Source organism: Scyliorhinus canicula, chromosome 1 (genome assembly GCF_902713615.1).
Source record: "Scyliorhinus canicula chromosome 1, sScyCan1.1, whole genome shotgun sequence".
Classification (NCBI taxonomy): domain Eukaryota; kingdom Metazoa; phylum Chordata; class Chondrichthyes; order Carcharhiniformes; family Scyliorhinidae; genus Scyliorhinus; species Scyliorhinus canicula.
In genome coordinates, this window is record NC_052146.1 from 302,160,898 (window position 1) to 302,182,466 (window position 21,569).

General features: G+C 44.5%; 1 protein-coding gene across 2 annotated transcripts in view; it reads left to right on the top strand.

Annotated features, from left to right (window-relative positions):
* The window catches only part of vta1 (vesicle (multivesicular body) trafficking 1), a 172,061-nt gene that overhangs the window by 137,236 nt on the left and 13,256 nt on the right, over positions 1-21,569 (top strand). The window contains exon 7 of one of the 2 annotated variants that reach the window (XM_038816588.1): positions 7,429-7,512. The exons of the other annotated variant lie outside the window; for it this stretch is intronic. Within the exon in view, the coding sequence (XP_038672516.1) occupies positions 7,429-7,512 (84 nt within the window). The remainder of the gene's footprint in view (positions 1-7,428; positions 7,513-21,569) is intronic. 2 annotated transcript variants of the gene reach the window in all.

Here is a 21,569-nt window from a genome sequence, read left to right on the forward strand (position 1 = left end):
TCATGCTAAATTGCCCCTTTGTGGCTGGTTTAGCACAGTGGGCTAAACAGCTGGCTTGTAATGCAGAACAAAGCAGCAACGCAGGTTCAATCCCCGTACCGGCCTTCCCGAACAGGTGCCGGAATGTGGCGCCTGGGGGCTTTTCACAGTAACTTCACTGAAGCCTACTTATGACAATAAGCGATTATTATTATTATTATTATTATTATTAAAAACTTAAATCAGGTTACTGGGTTATGGGGATAGGGTGCCAAGTACTCATCCAGGTACTTTTTACAGGATGTGAGGCAGCCCGCCTCTACCACCCTCCCAGATAGTGCATTCCAGACCGTCACCACCCTCTGTGTAAAACATTTTCCCTCAAATCCCCCCCAAGCCTCGCACCCCTCACTTTGAACTTGTGTGCCCATCCTCGTAACTGACCCTTCAACTAAGCTGTTCCCTATCCACCCTGTCCATGCCCCTCATAACCTTATGTACCTCATTCAGGTTACTCCTCAGTCTTCTCTGCTCCAGAGAAAACAACCCAAGCTTATCCTATATGTTCCATCTTAGGCAACAGTCTGGTGAATCTTCTCTGCACCCGATCCAGTGCAGTTGCATCCTTCCTACAATGTGGCGACCAGAATTGCACACAGTACTCGGGCTGTGGCCTCACCGAAGTTGAAATGAAAATGAAAATCGCTTATTGTCACGAGTAGACTTCAAATGAAGTTACTGTGAAAAGCCCCTAGTCGCCACATTCCGGCACCTGTTCGGGGAGGCTGGTACGGGAATCAAACCGTGCTGCTGGCCTGCTTGGTCTGCTTTCAAAGCCAGCGATTTAGCCCTGTGCTAAACAGCCCCTATACATCTCCATCATTTTGCTTTTGTAATCTATACCTCAATTGATAAAAGCGGGTGTTCCATATGCCATTTTCACCACCTATTATCCTGCCCCTCTGCCTTCTATGGACAAAATGCCACGGTCCCTTTATTCTTGATAAGCTAAGGCTTATCAAATTTGCCTTCTGCTTTAATCAGCTCTCTCTTTACTCCAACGCTAATTCCTTTTATTCTTTTCTTGGGTATTTCAATTTGTCCTGCCGGAATAAGATTTTATAAAAACATATGTGAGGGAATCAACCCCAAACAACCTTCCATCGTAATTAAAATTAATTAAGATCCCTGTTGTCTGTCAAATTGGATGCAACAATAGCAGGATGACACATAACAAAAGGAAACTCAGTTGGCAGAACTCTCTTGGTAGGTTGCCAATTAAATAGTGTTCCTTTATTTAATTTTCTGTCTCAGCATGGCGTTTGGAATTGACCAGCGTTGCATTCCCCTATGTCTCCTGGCTAATTTGTTTGTGTGGTAATGCAACCCATTGTTTAATAGTGAAAGGGAAGCCGAAAGCTTCTCTCCCATCCTGAGTCATGACCTCTGGTATAGGTAGTAGTACATGAGACTGTATCAATGCTTGATGATGGCCTGAGGTGGTGGAATTGCCCCATGTTTAAAACATGGACTGGACACTCCGATTAAAATCTTAATGGAAAAAGGCAAAATTATTCTGATGTCTGTACCTGCTGCAGTTTCCGCTGAGAACGTTAATAGACTATGTTTCTCAGATGCATCATTTTATTATTTGGGGATTCGATTGTCACCAGATAAATTGGCTATTAAGTAATTGTGGTAGACTGTCACCGCAGTGGGTTCTCCATTTGCAATTGGAGGTAATGCTTCCTGAGATGAACCTTCTACTAACCCAAAAGGAAATCGACAAACTATCACTGGCTGATTTGGCCTTTTCCCATTCTGGCTTTAGAGGCAGCTTTCCATTTGGAATCTTGAAAGGAACCCACAAGCATAGGTTTTTGGCTGTATGGTGTAAGCCGATTGGAACAATTTCAGGAAGGAAATTGCTATTCTGAGCTGGCATTCCTTTCAGTAAGCAGATTGAAACAGTTTTGTTCCAACATGGCAGATCATATTGAGTGATGTGAAGCACCCCAGCAGGGCAGCTAGAAATTGGCCATGGCTCACATCTCTCGAGATTCCATTAGTCCCCAACATGATGTTACAACCGGAGCCTTTGACATTAGTAGGGTTCACATTGGATGCAGCACCCTTTTCAAGATATATCTGATACATTATTAAAACTGAATTTTCAGATTTTGGAGATGAAACTGCACCAGCCTCTTTTCCGATCTGCAAAACTCGTGAGAACGTTTTGTACAAGTTGACGTGGTAAACCTGTGTTAATTCAGCTTGATTAGGCCAAATAAATACCTGGCTTTTCCTCTCACATCTGTTTGCATTCTCCAAATTCTCCTGAAGCCCCTGCACCCACTTTGAGATCATTTTAGTGCATGTCCTCACCTTTCTGCAGGCGCTCTTGGCTATAAATTATAATATAACTTAATTGGTGCCAATCCACCTGCCTTTGGCACTTTGCCTGGCACACAGCCTCACTCAGAGTAGAGGCCTCACCAGTGAAGCTATCAGCTAACCTACCCCTCAGGATTGCAAGCCATCTCCAAGTCATGCCTGTTCTCTGTGCCCTGCTCCCATCCATCCTGTCCCCAGTCAGGAAACCTAACCAGCTCTTTGTCACACTCGGTGTGTAACATCCAGGCCACTGCAACGAAGCTGCCTCGGTCATCCCCAGGTGTAGGACCAGCCCACACACAAGCCTCTTCGTATGGAGGTGGCTGGCAACACACTTGACCATCCCCTCCACATGCCGGTGACTCATCTGGCACTGCGGTGGTATGGAGAAGAGCACAACCTGTTGGTTGTTAAGGTGATGGTCACCCTGAACCTTTATGCCTCTGGCTCATTCCAGGGCTCGAGAGGGGACCTGCATGGGATCACTCCAACGTCTGCGTACCGTTGTATCCGAACCATGATGGGTGCCCTATGCGCCAGGCATCGGACTGCATTACCTTCAGTACGGACCAGGCCCACCAAGATGCCCGGCCTCTCAAGGTCATTCATCTTCCGACATTGCATGGCAGCACTGATTGCCTCTGCCTCCTCCTCCAAGGCACTGTTCAGGAGGGTGGACTTCAGTTTGCAGCCCAGCGTGGGGAGGAGGGTGTCTCCTCTCTGCGGCATTGAGCAGTAAGTTCAATTCAGACTCCTGAAATCTGGGCGCAGGCCTTCTCTGAGCCGCCATCTTGGCTTGAACGAGAGTAAGCAGCTCCAGCTTGTCAGACTGTTTAATATGAATTCCAATCCCAGCAAATCCAATGCCGAATACCGGCCCATTTGCATCTCCTGAATTTCGGAACAAATAGTGCCCCCAGCCGGGATGCAGGTTACACACAATTCACTTCCGGGGGGAACACTTATTCGGTTGTTATGGGCCAAGGTTTAGAAACTCCAAAGTACATTATGGAGTTCACCTGGTCTATAACTTTTTGTTGAATTTGGCTAGGAGGAGCACAAGAGCCTTCACTTGATGTGTGATTCAACAGTCTTCCTGGACACTTTAATCAAAATAAGCTTTATTCTAAGAACATTTATATAAACACATAGAAAGAATTTTTATCAATTACAAAGATAAATATACCCACAGCTACAGTAACCTATGTATAACACTTAATGAATTCCCCCTTAACTGTTCCAATTCAAAAACAAAATCTCATGAACCAAAACCCCTTTTCAAGGGCGTGACTCAGCACTCTGCATTCCCACTTGAATAAGACCGGCTTTTCCTGAGATTCTGACCCCATCTCACCAGCAGGTTTAAACACTTCTGGAAAGCAAAATATATCTATTAAGTTTCCAAAACAGCAGGTAGCTATAATCCATGGGTTATTACTAGAACAGATATTTAAAATTAAAATAGAGACAGGAACAAAACACTTCTTCCTCCCTGAGTCCACAGCGGTCAAATCTGAAAGCGAAACCAAAAACAGCTCACACAGCCACAGTCCAGCTCCACGATGACATCACTGAAGCCATGTGATAAGCCAAAGACCTTTTTAAAGGGACACTCACATGACACAGCCAAATGGAAAATCCAGCCCTAGATGTTTTGTATTGTCACTGCTCCTTCATGAACAGAATTTTGGAGAGAGAGGCAGAGCATGACCTACAGCATCACAAAGATGCAGGAGTGAGGATAACCGTGTTATGGACTTAGTTTTCTTTTCACTTGAGGTCCAGTTCTACAAATAGCTGTTATTCACCCAAAAATGCTGCCCATATTCTAACTTGTACCAAGTCCTATTAAATCATTGCATCTGTGCTCACTGTCCTGCATTGACTTTTGGTCCCTGAAAGCATTGATTTTAAAATTCTCATCCTTGTATTTAAATACCCCCATTGCCTTTACGTTCTCTACTTCAGTGACCTCCTTCTGCCCGACAAACCTCCGAGATCTCTGTGTTCCTCACGTTCTAGCCTCTTGCACAACTCCAATTTCCAGTGATATCCATGCCTCCAGTTGCTAAGGCCCTCAGCTTTAGAATTCTCGCCCTAAACCTCGCTGCATCACTCCCACCCTTTTTTTTTGTAAAATATTTTTATTCTCCATTTTCACATTTTCTCCAGAATTTACACCCCACCCACAAGCAGTACATGGTAACAAATACAAAGTCAATTTCCTTATCAACAACAACAATCCCAACCTCCCACCACCCCAAGCAACGACCCACCTGACAATACAAACATCAAATAGAACAAACTCTCCTATGGTGGGACAAACAAAGGAGAAATAAAGGAGAAAGGAATTAGGAATCGTCTATGGTCACCCATTAACCTATAGAGTCCCTCCCACCCCCTCACTCCCCCTAACATTCAATGCCATCCAATCCCCGAAAGAGTATTGTAGATGACACCCATGCATTGCAAGCCCCCCCCCCCCCCACAGCTCCTCCACTTCCTCTTAGAAAAATCGTCCCCCCCAACCTCTGTTCCTTCCCCCCCCCCCCCCCCCATTTTTCTACCCTGGCTAGACTCATCGGGACCTATTTGGCCAGGCTCCGATGGCCGCAGCCCCTCCCCCCACCTTAATCCCGTTCACTGGCCGGCCCCTGCCCGGGTCTCTTTCCCCCTTGCCCGGCCCCAGGAAAACTAAGAAATCCCCTTTAGCACACAAACCCCGCATACACACCCAAACTCCAAAGAACCATCAATGCAAGTGAAAGTCCCTCTCTTCCCTTGTCCAAGTATATGCAACATTGGCTTATTTAGCACATACACCCGCCGCAGTGAAAAAATACAGCTATATGAGGCTACATCCGTACATGACCACTTCTCAATTCAGCCACAGTCCTTCTGCCTTCGCAAACTCCTCCGCTGCTTCTGCCGTCCCGAAATAAAAGCCCTTGGATTTGTAGGTCACCCTCAAGTTAGCTGGATACACTATGCCGCACCGCACCTTACTGATGTACAGCGCCTTCTTCACCCGGCTGAAGGCAGTCCGCCGCCTCACCAGCTCCACCGTAAAGTCCTGATATATGTGTATACCAGCTCCAGCCCACTGCACCACCCGCTTCTGCTTTGCCCAGTACAGGACCTTCTCCTTCACATCGTACGTACGAAAACACGGGGTCACTACTCTTGGCGGCTCACTCTCCTTTGGTACAGGGCTCCACGACCGATGAGCCTGATCCAGTTCATATCGGGTGGGATCATCACCCTCCCCCAATAGCTTCGCCAGCATCGTGGCAAAATACTCAGTCGGCCTCGGGCCCTCCACTCCTTCGGGAAGACCCACAATCCTCAGATTCTGTCGTCTGGATCTGTTTTCCAAGTAGTCCATTTTGGCTCGCAGACCCTCGTTGATCTCCAGCACCTTCCACATCTCCTTCCCCATCGAGGTAAGTTGATCGCTGTGCTGCAACAATGTCTCTTCCACTTCCTTCACGCCTCGCCTTGCTCCAGTACCTCCACCACTCAATACCGCCGCCCTCACCGGGGCAATCGCCTCCTCCACCAGCACTTTCAATACCGCCCCCATCTCCTTCCTCATCGCCTCCATGTGTTTTGTGAACTGCCTTTCGAGTTCCGCGGCCATCATCTTAGTCATTTCTTCAGCCGTGGGCAACGCGGTCTCCCTTGGTGCCCCAGCCTCCACTTTTCTTGCCGTCCCCGCGGTGAACTTTCCACTCCCCGACAGACTTTCAGCTGCTTTTTTCACGGCCGTTTTTTTTACTTGTTCTCGACATCTTCCTTCACTGTGCCTTCTCCCTGCTTTTGTCGCCTCTGTTACCCCTGGGACCGGGCGTTAGGCCCCGTAAATGCCGTTCCAGTGCCCACATGGCCACTTTCCACTGTGTAGCGATCAAGAGCAGCCCAGGCGAGTTGTCTCCTTGCTTATCCTGGGACGCCTTTCACCAACTCATCCCACCTGCAACCAACTCTGCACAAAAACAGGAACTTGAAACTGTGGTGTTCTGGTGTGCGTGACTGAGATGCACACTAACTTTGCCAACTGACGTCTCATAGTTCCTCTAAAATGTGATATGACCCTGGTTTCATTACTCCGTGGCTTAATGAAGTGGTAATGTAATCAAGTTATGTTCCCTCTTGCACTCAGTTATCAGTCTTGTCTACAACATGAGAAAGGAAGCAAAACTGTGGCAAGCCAGACTGGCTTTCTGGCAATGCTAATGGATGCAGGTTGTCCACCATTAGCAAGGAATATGGCTTTGGAAATTGAGACCTAATTGAGGAAAAGAGAAAGTATAAGGAAATGGACCTTGCCCTCTTCCAAAAAAAATCCCATTGGATTAACACTTACACTGTCACAGCTACAATATCATAGAGGGTGCAGTGGAATCACAGAAGCTGCTGTTTGTATGCACAGGTTTCATGGCCTGGACTTAACTGAGGCTCAGAAGGACAAATGACTTTGCATTTTCTCTATTGTTGCCACATCTAGTATGGCTCTGAGTAAGGAGCGTATGTTGTACTGCATTACTTCCTACTACATCTCACTTTGAGATGTAATAATACAGTACTAAAATGTCAGTGAGTCTCCTGAAGGGGGGGGGGGGGGGGGAAGAAAGGGATATTATATATTTTAAACAATGATCATGAAAGGCATGTGCGATCCTTGTGCATGTTTTTTTTAATAAGTGTCCTTTTTTTTGGAAATCTTGTCAGATTGAATCGCATGTCTTTGTGCAACCAATAAGCACTTTTGCAGGAGTTTCATTAGCTTTAAAAGTAGAGGGTCTGGCACGGATATTAGTAATATGAGCTGGCTAAATTGCCACATCGAGATTGCATAGTTGATGCAATTTAATTAAAATGGAAACTGCAATCCCATTAAGCAGTAAAGAGCCATTTCGGAATAATCAGTGACTTTTATGAGGAGAAATTTCTGCTGGGCCTCTCTTCATAGTGAAGCTCCTGCTTTCTGCTGCTGCAGTGTTTTAAATCTCACTTGTTCTTTTCCCAATACTTTTCCTTTCCTCTTTTTTGCAGTGTTGCCGAATACTCCAACAATACAACCAGTGCCACAGACCATACCAATAATTGACCCGTCGTTGTACAACGTGAAGCCTCAGGGTAAGATCGGAAACTCATCCAAGTTTTCCAGCAGTTAGATCATTGATACTGTGTGCAGCAAGATATAATGTAATGATCTGTTGCTGTACATGAGACGGACCCCCCCCCCCCCCCCCCCCCCCGCCCCCCCCAGTGCTGGCAACAAGCACATCTTAACATAGATTATTCATTCTGAACATTTAATGGGGATTTGACGTCAATCTGACAGCAGAAACCAATGTGCTCACAGTAGCCTAAAGCTTAGTTTCCTGTGCACCCAATCAATAACGCAATCGCACAAAAAGCCATGAAAACCTGTGTGTGCGGACATATCACATTATCAGACTGAAAATATTATATTTGAAGTGTTTCCATTCCGTTGCAGTAACCAGCATTTATTTGGTGATATCGATTCAGAGAGGAATGTCGGCCTGCAGGACAGGAGACCTTCCTCTTTTACAAGTGCAAGCTATGGGATGTTTAAGTATTTGCCGACGCCCCAGGAACAATCAGACAGTGCCTTGATTTGAAGTTATGCTCATTATACAGATGTCCGTAACATGAGCAAGCATTTCATCAACGTGACATAACTATGTGTTCCCCCAAAAGCTAACCACGTCCGAAACATTCATGTCAAATGGGTTTTCACTGTATAAATTAACATGGGGAATGCATTCACGTAGATGCTGCAGGGAAAAGACTCAACAATTGAAGTGGTCAGTCAGTATTTGCTTGTGACTATTAGAAATGTGAGCCAAAGTACATTGTTAGAATCGTGCTACAAATTAGGAGGGAATCTCTTCTCCCTGTCCCATCTTTGCCATTCTGTCTGGCAAAGAAAGCCCCATCTTTTATAAATAAGTTTGCAGCATTTTGCTTTGTTTTTACAAATGCTGGGAATCTGAAATCAAAACCCAAAAGTGCTATAAATACTGCACCTGTCGGGCAGCATCTATGGAGAGAAACAGAGTTAATGTTTCAGGTCAAGTGTCTCTTTTTAAAAATTTGTTCTTGGATATGTGGGCGTCGCTGTCTGGACCAGCATTTGTGGGCCATCCCTAATTGCCCTGGAACTGAGTGACTTGCTAGTCCATTTCAGTGGGAAGCAGCTAAGAGTCAGCCCCATCGCTGTGTTGGTCTGGAGTAACGTGTAGGCCAGACCGGGTAAGGGCAGCAGACTTTCTTCCCTGAAGGACATTAATGAACCAGATGGGTTTTTACAACAATCCGCAATGGTTTCATGGGCATCATTGGACTTTTAATTCCAGATTTTAGTGAATTCAAATTTCACCATCTACCATGGTGGGATTTGAACCCAGGACCCCAGAGTATTACCCTGGGTCTCTGAGTTACTAGTCCAGTGACAATATCACTACGCCATTACCTCCCCATTCATCAGAACCGAAATCTGATGACAAGTCACTCAACCTGAAAAGTTAACTCAGTATCTCTCCCTATGGATGCTGCCTGACTGCTGGGTTTTTCCAGCATTATTTGCTTTGTGTCTTTTTGGTTGCCCTCCAGGACTGATATCAATATAAGTTGTTGCTGTAGGAACTTTCAACTTTCCTATTACAGGCAGTCTTATACCTGGCTGATGCATTTTTTAACATGCACCTATTCTGGCAGATTGAGCCTTGAGAGCATTGTGCAAAGATATTAATAGCCAAAACCTAGCCTGGATAATATATCGGTTTGAGGATGTTCCAGGATGTGAGGACATATACAGTAGGTAAGGCCGATATGTCCTCAAGGTTTTTCATTTTGCACACCACATGTATTTCCTTTACAACATTTCCTGTCTTCTCTTTGCGTAATCTTGTAAGACAGTACAATATCAACCTCACTAATAGCACTCAACCCCGACCAGTGTTTATTACACTTATCAATTAAAGTTTTGCATTGATTGTTCTTTTAAAGCATTTAATTTGTTTGTCGAACCATGTCGTTTTCCATTATTTCACTTTTGTGAAGCAAAGGAATTCACCAGTGTAATCAGAGTCAGTTATCAATGTCATCAGTTGCTCCAGATATTAATTCAGTCTTTGCGAGCCAAAACCTGGCTATTAAATTAGTTGGCAGCAGATTCGTAGACCAGCGTTACCTTTGTTTTAAAGTCTGCCACTGGGTTACGGTCAATGGTTCTCCTAGCATAAACTAAACACAGCAATTGGATTCCTGGAATCTAAATCTCTTGTGACCCACAACAAAAAAACAGTTATAGACAAGAAGCTGAGAGGACTTATTGAAGTGAGACCAAATGTGTTACATGGTCACTTTGATAGTCTTTGGGTCTCTTTCATTGCAAACTCATTAACTCTGGGGAAGGGAACACAACCAAACCATGAATGGTGGCTTTGATTCTCGGTGACCTTCCTATGTTTCTTTTGTTCTCAAAATTGAACAGAAGATCTAACTGGAACAAAACTATAAATGGCAGCTGAGTAACAGAGTGAAAATATTTTTCTCTGTTTTAAAAAAAAAATTACTTTTAATATTCCATTTTCACATAGAATTGGTGATAGTTTTTTGACTGGAAAAAAACATAAAAGATTTAGAACCACAGAATTCTACCGTGCAGAAGGAGGCTATCCGGCCCATCGAGTCTGCACCAACCCTTTGAAAGAGCACCCTACCTAGGCACACTCCCCAGCCCTATCCCCATAACCCCACCTACCTTGTAGATCCCTGTGCACTCGGGGGCAATTTGGCACCTAACCGGCACCTTTGGACTGTGGGAGGAAACCGGAGCACCCGGAGGAAACCCACGCACACACGGGGATGAAGTGCAAACTCCTCACAATCACCCGAGGCCAGAATTGAACCCGAGTCCCTGGTGCTGAGAGGCAACAGTGCTAATCGCTGTGCCACCATGCCATCCACTTTAAAGGAAAACAAGAGGGAGCAAGTGAGAGTCCAAAGATGTGTGCAGGTTAGGTGAATTGGCCATGCTAAATTACTGTTTGGTGTCCCGGGATGTGCAGGTTAGGTGTGTTATGGAGTAAGGGGGATTGGGTGGTAGAGTGGGCATGTGTAAGGTGCTCTTTCAGAGGTTTGGTACAGACTCGATGGGCAAAATGGCCTCCTGCACTGTAGGGATTCTGTGCATTAAACTGTGATGCATATCTGTGATACAATGACAGGTCCAATCAGGTTTCCAGTTTACATCTTTCTTCAAAGTGGATCTGTGGAGATTCATGCATGATTGTATGAGCGAGGCTAAATGGTGCAAATGTACCACAGGTTTTAGAAATGGTTACTCATTCTCACCAAAGGCCAGTTAAGAGTTTAATAATCAGGGGGTTTCGGATTGGAATCGTTATTTAATATGCATTTTGTAAAGAAAGGAAATAAATGCTCTGGACAGAGCTATATTCAGTCTGCTTGCCCCATGACATTCCTCTCAGTTTCCAAAGGAAGGTTGTTCTTCATTCTTCCCAATTGGATTGACTTGGCTAATTTAAAGTCAACCTTGCCACTTTTAAGCCTTTCTTATCGCCTGCGCAGCCTTATAAGCACCAAAATAAACACTACTCAGCACTCGAGCAGGTATCTCAGCCAAATGTGCCTGCTGTCTGCAATAATTACATTTGTGCCCCTTAATTTAAAGAAAAACCAACGTAACGTTCATACGTGATGTCCTCTCTTGGCAGTACATATTTATTTGTTGCAAATTAAAAGTTTGAAGAGGAGATTGTATTACAAATAATCTTCCTTATTCTATGAAATCTGGTTGAGATTTGCATGAAGTGCATTCATTCTCACAAATCTTTTTGACATGTTTGTCACAGATTGTTAAATTATGTTATGTTGAAAAAAAGGAAAACTTTCACATGATTTTCTTCAGAATCTGCTCTCTACGTGTCAGTAGATAATAGTATATTGGAATAGACCAGAGAATTTCTACAATGCAGAAGGAAGCCATTCGGTCCACAGAGTCTGCACGGACCCTCTGAAGAGCACCCTTCCTAGGCCCACTCCCCCACTCTATCCCATAACCCACCTAACCTGCACATCTTTGGAGGAAACCATTGCACCCAGAGGAAACTCATGCAGACACAGGGAGAACTTGCAAGCTCAGACAGTCACCCAAGGCTGAAATTGAACCCGGGTCCTTGGTGCTGTGAGGCAGCAGTGCTAACCACTACCACTGTGCTGCCAAAAGTATGAATTATGGAACTTTTCCCTACATGGAAATGAAAGGCATTTGGAGATGTTTCTGCCTGATTTTGAGCTGGGAACCTTTAGCATTTGAGGCGAATGCAATAACCACTACACCATGAATACAATCAGTCCACCTGACCAAAACAATGAATGACATTTACTTCAAGTGAGAGCCTAAAAACCTTCCACAATGTGCCAGTTCTCTTTCATATTTTTCAACTATTTAAGTTCACTCTTTTCTGAGTATTTTGAATTTGAACGGACTGAAGTTGTTTGCGAAACACTGTTAGATTTCTGAAATGTTTTTCTACTGATAGCCAGCGATTGGGGGGCCCAGTTACAGAACTAATTCCAAACCATTGTATGTGCACAGATTAGCCAGGAGAGTTTAGCCTTCAGTACAGTCAACAGAAGGTGATCTCACTCTTTCTAAACATCCAAGGCTTCCATGATTGTCACAGTAACTTCATTGCAGTGTTAATGTAAGCCTACTTGTGACACTAATAAAGATTATTATTAGTGTGCTACGGCTTGCCTTCACAGTAGGAACAGCTTATTTATTGGAGTTGTAGACAGGGACAGTAGGTGAGACCCTTTTCAAAGGGACCTATCAATACGTAAAAGCATAATTGGGCATTACAGTATCACGTTACCTGATTGTGGGACCTTGCTGTGTGGAAATTAGTTGCCATATTTTCGACATTACAACAGTGACTTGATTAGCCATACAGCACTTCTGGACATCTTGAAGTTATGAAAGGCATTGTATAAATGCAGGTCTTTCCTTCATTCTTTATGCAAGCAGTTCACCTGTAGGAAATATTATTTTGCATATCATATTAAGCACCTCTCCTTTGTACAATGAGATAGAGCTCTGCCTTGCCAACATGGAGTTCCAGAATCTCGAACATCTTGTTTTGCCGATATGAAATTCCCATTTGGCACTGTATAAAGAGACTTTCTCCAGATGACGGCAGCGTATGTTTTACCTGGCACCTGTAACACCCAATCACCTCACGAGGCTTCACTAAAAAACAATGCGTAGAATGGGCACTGAGCCACATGCAAGAGGTTCGGAAGGTGACAGGAGCTTAAGTGAAAACGGTTCTGAGAAGAATATTTTAAGTAAAAGCAGCAATGTAGATAGCAGAGTGATTGAGTTCCAAAGAGTAAAGCCATAGTGACTGAATTATTAACACTGGGAATGAATAAATGCGTCTAGATTTATCTTCCATCTCACATGAACCTGATATTTCCATTCTTTTGATGATTTTAAAAATTTCCATTACTTTAATTCTCCTATATAAAAATGCACTTTAATTTTCTCTGTACTATTTTAACACATTCGCGTGTGCTGTATTAGCACAACTATTAAGCAATTAGTATTCATGGAATCATAGAATTTACAGTGCAGAAGGAAGCCATTCGGCCCATCGTGTCTGCACCGGCCGTTACAAAGAGCACCCTACTGAAGCCCACGTCTCTAACCTACCCTCGTAACCCAGTAACCCCCGCTTAGCATGTTTTGGACACTAAGGGCAATTTAATATGGCCAATCCACCTAACCCGCACATCTTTGAACTGTGGGAGGAAACCGGAGCACCCGGAGGAAACCCACGGGACACGGAGAACGTGCAGACTCTGCACAGACAGTGACCCAGCCGGGAATTGAACCTGGGACCCTGGAGCTGTGAAGCAACTGTGCTAACCACTATGCTACCCTGCTGCCCCAGTATATAAAATATACTGCATTCAAATGCAGTACAATATAATACAACTTCAGTAACGGAATATACCCCTTTGTTCGATTGCTACGTTATTCGTGAGGAGATTGTACTAAATTGAGAACAGCTTTCTTAAGTTGTGCCTGAAGTTGATTACTCCTGGCATGCCCTCTTCCCCCATTCCAGCCCCTTCTCCAACCCTTCCACTTCTAGGCAGAACATGTGCTTTCTTTCATATGTTCAAGGAGAATCCTGATTACCTGGGCATTGTTACTTGCAAAAGTTCTGAGTGCGCTGAATCTGGTGCCACCAAAGGACTGTCACTGAGCCCAGAGTGCTTCAGTAACTTTCGCACTGTAATAATGTTTTTTCCATCCGTACCTACACTCCATCAGGCTTGGTAACTTCACCAAGCCAGTGAAATGAATGTCAACAAAAGGAATGTCAACATTACTTGTAATTTTGTAACTTCTGATTTTCCAACGAGAAACATTTGTTCTTCCAAGGCCTGGGAATTGCACCCCCCCCCCCCTCAAAATCCCCAAAGTAAAGTGGTTTGACAGAGCGTCAGTGAAAGGCTTTTACTGCTGTATAGCATTGCAGTGAGCTGGGATCGTTCTTTGGTCCACAGGTTCAAGTTCAGTCACCATCGCTTGTCAACTGCTGGCTATTGACAGATAGTTAACCAGAGAAATGAACTGTTTTATCTGAGTCTCTGTTCTTTTCCTTATCCAGCTGCTTTAACCCCGTTACATTGTGTTCCTGAGGCAGGATTCCTTCACCTAAGTTTAAATCTTCCCCCCCTTCCGAGGATTTGTTCGGAGATTTACAGAAACCTGCTCATACACTTCTGTCTCTTGATCAGTGGTATCAGATGCCGTGCCAATTCTCTCTTCTATATAATTAACTCTACTCCATGAAGTTTATTTCTCTAATCCCTTAAGAGGCCATGATTTTTCAGTCACATTACTTTGGATGGAGATCAGTCAGGCAATTGTTACCCAAGGGTCCTTAATAGCATAGATGGAAATATCATCACCTCAAAGCAACACCAAGCCGACTGCTGCGTTTACTGAAAATCACTCCAATAGAAAACAGATGCAAGTAAAAGCAGAGACGATAAACTCCGGAAAGGTAATTTCGAGAAACTTAAAACTACTTCCAGACTCCAGGCAAGGGCTATGATGTCAATCCACGTGCTGTGAACTTTAATTTCACTGTAAATTTAATATGTCCATACTTAATTGCAGTTTTTCCTCAAGTAATTGTATTTGATCATTTCTGGGAGTCTCCGTGTTTGGCAAGGGAACATGATACACTCTGAGCACCATTCTATCGAGATTTGGTTAACACTCTGCACTGCACCCAAACTTAGTGTCAAACCCAACCCCCTCTCTTTGTCCACTTGAAAAGAAGCCCCACATTGCAACAAATTGTTGGAGAGACAGCATGAGGAACTAGGCACCAAAATAAGAAGCAGGACCTCAAAGGTCATGATCTCTGCATTATTACCTGAGCCACGTGCACATTAACATAGGACAAAGCAGCTAAGGGAGTTGTAACGCGTGGCTCAAAGACTGGTGTGCGAGTAGTGGGTTCTGGTTTGTGGAGTACTGGCACCAGTACTAAAGAAAGTGGGATCTGTACTGTTGGGGCAGTCTATACCTGAACCACGCTAAGACCGGTGTTCTTGCAAGCTACATAAGTAAGGAGGTAGAGTGAGTTTTAAACTAAATAGTGGGGGCAGGGAATCAAATTTGTGAAGATGTTTTAAATCAAAGAACAGAGACGAAGCAAAAGAGAAAGGTATCATTACCAGAAATGTAAAACAGACCATGGTAGGAAGAAATAGAGAATACAAATCTAATAGTAAATGAACAGATGAGACTAAAGAATACAAAAAGGATAAAACCAAAAACTCTATATGAATGCATATAGCATTTGAAACATAGTAGATCAACTGCGAGCGGATTTAGAAATAAGTAAGTACGATTTGAGAGCCATTACGGAGACATGGCTGCAGGACGACATGGGTTGGAACCTGAATATTGAAGGGTACAGGATATTTCGGAAGGACAGGAAGTCAGGAAAAAGTGGAGCGTTAGCTCTGTTAGTTAATTAGGTATTAGCATAGAGAGGGATGACCTAAGTTCAGGAAACCAGAACATGGAAACTGTTCGGATAGAGATGCGAAATGATAAAGGCAAGAAGTCCCTTGTCGGTGTTGAGTACAGACCCCTAACAGTAACCACATGGCAAGGTGAAGCATAAAGGGAAAAATAATGGGAGCTTGCACGAACAGCACGCCTGCAATCATGGGAGATTTAATTTACATACAGAATGAAAATGTCAGATGGACAAAGATGGCCAGATGAGTTCATTAAATGTTTTCAGAACAGTTCCTTAGAGCTGCATGCTCTGAAGCCAACCAGAAAGCAGGCTATACTAGACCTGGCAGTGCACAACGGGATGAGAGTAATTAATAAACTCAGTGAAGGCACCCCTATGTAGCAACAACCATAATATGATTGAATTTTACATTTTGTTTGAGGGAGAGACAGATTGGTCCAATAGCAGGCGGGAAAAATGCCGTTGAAGCTGCCGTAGCCAACGGTGGCTTTCTCCGCCATATTGCTCAGGGCACTTTCTTTTTTAAATGGCAAGGAGCGGGTCCCATGTCGTCACACTGGCGGGGCAGCCTCTGATTGAACTCACCCTGCCAACCACTTCATTTTTTCCAAGATCGGGAAGCCATTTTTAAAGGTCGCTCTAGTGCAGAATAGTTCACTTGGAACCCAACCCTCCTCCCCCTACACAAGACCAGCTCTGCCTCCTGGCACTAATCCCAGCAACAGATTGTCCATTGTCCTTTGGAAAATCGCAGGACTGACAGATGCCACAAAAGCCAGATGGTAGTATTTGAATAAACACTTGTGGGTGTTGATTGTGACACACTGTTTTGAGTCCTCCTCTAACAAGAGCTGTTGGTTGGCTTGACTCATGTCAAGTTTTGAAAACGCTTTTCCTCCTTCAAAGGTTGAAAACAAATCTTCTACCCTTGGCAACGGGTAAACATCCAACTTAGCTACCTGATTAATGATACGTTTCTGATCCCCACATATGCGCACAGAGCCATCACTTTTAAGAACTGGTGCAAGTGAAGCTGCGCAACGTGAAAACTGAATAACCTCAATGATTCCTATCCTTTGCAGCCGCTCCAACTCCTCCATTTTGTGTTTCATTGCCTAGGGCACTGTCCTGAGCTTGATAAAGTGATGATGTGGCGATGCCGGCATTGGACTGGGGTGAGCACAGTAAGAAGTCTTACACACCAGGTTAAAGTCCAACGTGTTTGTTTCAAACACTAGCTTTCGGAGGACTGGAAGGAAGGAGCAGTGCTCCGAAAGCTAGTGTTTGAAACAAACATGTTGGACTTTAACCTGGTGCTGTAAGACTTCTTATTCTTGATAAAGTGAGGCTGAGGACACACAAACAATTTGACTGTCGTGCCGCACAATGTATACCGTTTGTCTTTGAAAACCTCAGGATATTTCTGGATGACATCCTCTGTTAGTTTCGTGTGCTTTATCTCACCTCAGTTTAAGTGAATTTTCCTGAGGCAGTCACGTCCTAGAAGACTAGGCTCATGCCCATTTCCTACCAGGAGCCGGGCTCTTACTTCTTGGCTTTTATATGCAATGCCCATCTCCAATGTTCCAGGTAATGCTATAGTCTCACCAGTGTACAGCTGAAGATTGATCCCTGCGTATATAAGGGCTAACATCTGCTTAGAGCCCAAATCGTCCTGTAGCGCTCCTCAGTGATGCCAGGCGCAGAGATTCCTGTGTCCACTGCCATCTCAAGTTTCTGTTCATCAGTCTCCACTGTAGCATAGATAGGCTCCATGTGCACCTCACATTGTACATGTTGTAGGAGTGCTCCTCTTCCTGCTCTGTGCTTTCTAGGTTTTGGGTAGCTGACTGAAGCTTCTTTGATTTTGAGGATCTCTACCCAGCCTTTGACTTGTTTTTAGCGCTCCTGCATTTTGTAGCCAAGTGTCCCTTTGTATTGAAATTGTGACAGACTTGTCCATGAACTTGGAAAGATTTGCATCACATGTGCCTCCACACCTGAAACAATCCTCTGCTTTTGCCTTTTTTGTTTTGCTGGCTCTTTTCTGTCTTGATGCACTGCACCTGCCCATGCCCCACCATTGGCCTTCCGAATATCTTCTGCATTGTTGCCAGCCATCCCCATGCCCTGTGAAACCTCTAAAGCCTTCTTGAAAGTCAGTGAGGCTTCTCCGAACAAGTGACATGGTATGCTGTCCTCATTAATGCCACAGACTAATCTGTCCTGAAGCATATCGTCTAACACTGCCCCAAATGTTCAGAGAGTTGACGCAATTCAGCAACAAAGGTCGCTACCGACTGTCCTGCCTTATGAAAATGACTATTGAATTTAAAACGTTGGACAATCACAGAGCTTAGGAAAACGGTGATTCTGGACAAGTGCAACTAAATCTGCAAATTATTTATTCCTTGGTTTCTGTGGCTTAGCTTGCAAGTCTTTGTCCCACACGCACAGGAGAATTGAGCACCGTTTAGCCTCATCTGCAATTCCATTTGCCCAGAAAATGTGTTCTAACTTTTCAACATAATCAGTCCCCGTGCCCCTCCACGAACTTGCTGATAATCCTGAACATAGCCATAGTGCCACTGATCCAATTTTTTTTCCATCGGTAAACGCACGGAAAGCGCCAGGGGTTAAACTCTCGACTGTATTCCATGTTGCAAAACTAACTACTCATTGAACACAACTTTGTGCTGCCATGCTGCACCTCGAATTTTCTCGTCTTGTTTAATTGTCATTGCCAAAAAGATGTATCCTCATCTCCAAAAGTATGTTGCAACTTGGCCACGAAACGTAGTGGTGCAGTGGTAATGTCACTAAGGAGTATTTCACAGGACCAGGTTAATGCTCTGAGGGCATACATTCAAATCCCACCATGGAAATTGGTGGAATTTAACTTCTATTAAGAAATCTGGAAAGCTGGAATGGTGACCATGACAACCATCATCAATTATTGTAAAATCCCATCTGGTTCACTAATGTTCTTTAGGGAAGGAAATCTGCCATTCTTACCTGGTCTGGCCGCACAGATGTGAGCCAAGCGGGAATCGAACCTGGGACCCTGGCGCTACCACTGTGCTACCAGGCCGCCCATCTTTCCGCCTGCTGATCTTTTAGATTCTGCTTGAAGCAAAACTCAAGTAATCTCTGTCCATTCTCATAGACTTTTCGCAAGCTACCATGTCCAAGACAGGACAACCATGCTTCATGGTCCGCACCCTCTCTTGCATTGTAATCCCCCAATAGATAAAGATGCTCTGCGTTGGAAATTCTACTAACAGCATATTCAAGCTCCTCCATGGACCTAGTCTTCTGCCTGTTTAGTGGTGCACTGCATTGTGGCATAGATACTCATAAGGTTAATTGCCGCTGTTTGAGTTGAGCGGCAGATGGAGAAAACCCATTCTGAATCTGTTGTGGGCTGTTCTATCATCAAGAGTAATGAATTCCTCATAACAAAGCCTTGCTCATTTCCTCTGACCCTGCCAGATGAATGTGCAATTGTTTTATGTTCCACTCGGTGAGCCTGGTCTCTAGGAGGGAAACTATGTCAATGTTCAGGCTATCAAGTTCCATGTTGATTATGGTTGTATTGCACACGTTATCAAGCTGCACGTTGTTTATCCAACCCATGCGCATGGTTCAGACATTCCAGCTGGCTAATCAAAGAGTTGGCATCTTCGTTCTTTCATTTGTTTTATTTGTTTGGCTGGTGCGATGAATTCTATCCACCACTCGATGAACAGTGGCTCCAAGCAGCCTTTGAAGAGATGGAGTGTGGTAGGTCAGAACCTTACTCGTAAGGGGCTGTCCGACTTGAAATGGTTGAGGGCTGACCAGTGGAAGGTGATGGTCTCTCTCATCATTGGAGACAGGCCACAGCGCCCATTCTCTATGCCAATTAAGTTGAGCTTATCATTCATAACTGCTGTCTCCCACGATATGTTAACACTCTGTAACAAAACTGTGTCTTCTACATGGTATAAGTCTGGGTAAAACGTATGGGGACTCGGGACTGACCAAACATCGATTCCTCCCTCTCAATCTCCATGACTGTCCAATCAAAGTGCAAAGCACTATGTTTGGAACAGGCAGGAGTTACCAGAAAGATGAAATATTTGTACAACACCAGGTTAAAGTCCAACATGTTTGTTTCAAACACTAGCTTTCAGAGCACTGCTCGTCCCTCAGGTGAATGAAGAGGTATGTTCCAGAAATATATATATAGACAAATTCAAAGATGCCAGGCAATGCTTAGAATGCAGACATTAGCAGGTGATTAAATCTTTACAGATCCAGAGATAGGGGTAACCCCAGGTTAAAGAGGTGTGAATGGTCTCAAGCCAGGACAGTTGGTAGGATTTCGCAAGCCCAGGCCACATGGTGGGGGGTGAATGTAATGCAACATGAATTCCAGGTCCAGGTGGAGGCCGCACTCGTGTGCGGAACTTGGCTATAAGTTTCTGGTCAGCGATTCTGCATTGCTGTGCATCCTGAAGGCAGCCTTGGAGAACGCTTGCCCGGAGATCAGAGGCTGAATGCCCTTGACTGCTGAAGTGTTCCCCGACTGGAAGGGAACATTCCTGCCTGGTGATTGTCGCGGGATGTCCGTATGTTCGTTGTCGCAGTGTCTGCATGGTCTCGCCAATGTACCACGCTTCGGGACATCCTTTCCTGCAGCGTACGAGGTAGACAACGTTGGCCGAGCCGCACGAGTATGTACCACGTACCTGGTGGGTGGTGTTCTCATGTGTAATGGTGGTATCCATGTCGATGATCTGGCACGCCTTGCAGAGATTGCCATGACAGGGTTGTGTGGCGTCGTAGTCGCTGTTCTGAAGGCTGTGTAGTTTGCTGCAAACAATGGTTGTTTGAGGTTGCGCGGTTGTTTGAAGGCAAGAAATGGGGGTGTGAGGATTATCGTGGCAAGATGTTCATCCTCATCGATGACGTGCTGAAGGCTGCGAAGAAGATGTTGTAGTTTCTCCGCTCCAGGAATGTTCTCATGAAAATGAGAAACAAACTAGCATACAAAAGCGGAAAGCGTACTCTCTCCACCCACATCATATAATGGGCGGCACGACAGCGCAGTGGTCAGCACTGCCGCCTCACGGCGCCGAGGACCAGGGTTTGATCCCGGCCCCGGGTCACTGTCCATGTGGAGTTTGCACATTCTCCCCGCGTCTGCCCCACAACCCAAAGATGTGCCGGGTAGGTGGACTGACCACGCTAAATTGTCCCTTAATTGGAAAAAATGAATTGGATACTCTAAATTTTTTTTTAAAAAGCTATAATGCAGTGATTAACACATTCGCCTAAAACATGAAGGGTCTCCGGTTTGAACCTGGGCAGAAACATTCTTATACGTATGAGTAAAAGCGTTAAAGCAAATTTGCAGACTTGACAAGAGAAAGCAATTGATTCTATATTTAAAAATTGACAATCATCTTTGATGTTCATTCAGCAGAGACTGAACGCGAGGAAGTATATTGCGTCGTTCAGTCAAGCATCATGTGTTTGCTACAAGCTTGAGAACACATTTGTTCCTCCCCCCACCCAGCTAGTGAAGGAGATAATTCACCACGTATGCCCCAAGAACAAAACAATGCTCAGTGGTTCTCGACATTCCTCTCGTGCTATTCTACGGTCGCCAGAAATAAAAGTTTACTTAAAAATTATGTTGGCATATGTCATATGACTAAAATTGTGTCCCCTCTTCCTATCTCTCCCAGCCCCCACTCTTCCATTGAGGCCCACTCATTCATACAAGCACTCTTTCACTGTTCACGATGAATCTGTAAGCTTCTGCTTTTATTCATTTTCGAGTTTTCTCCTGACAGTTTAATAGATAGTTTCCTGGGGGTTTTGGGATGGGAGGGAAGGGAGGATCTCCAAAAGCCTATTAGCTGCTGAAAATAATTAATGTAATTGCTCCAACAGCATCTCATTACCATACTGTAACAAATACTGTGCCGATGAGCCAATTAAAAAAGATAAATACAGAAAAACTGATTGAATCCAGCACTTCCAGACTCTCAGTTTTGGAAAGCGAAGCCA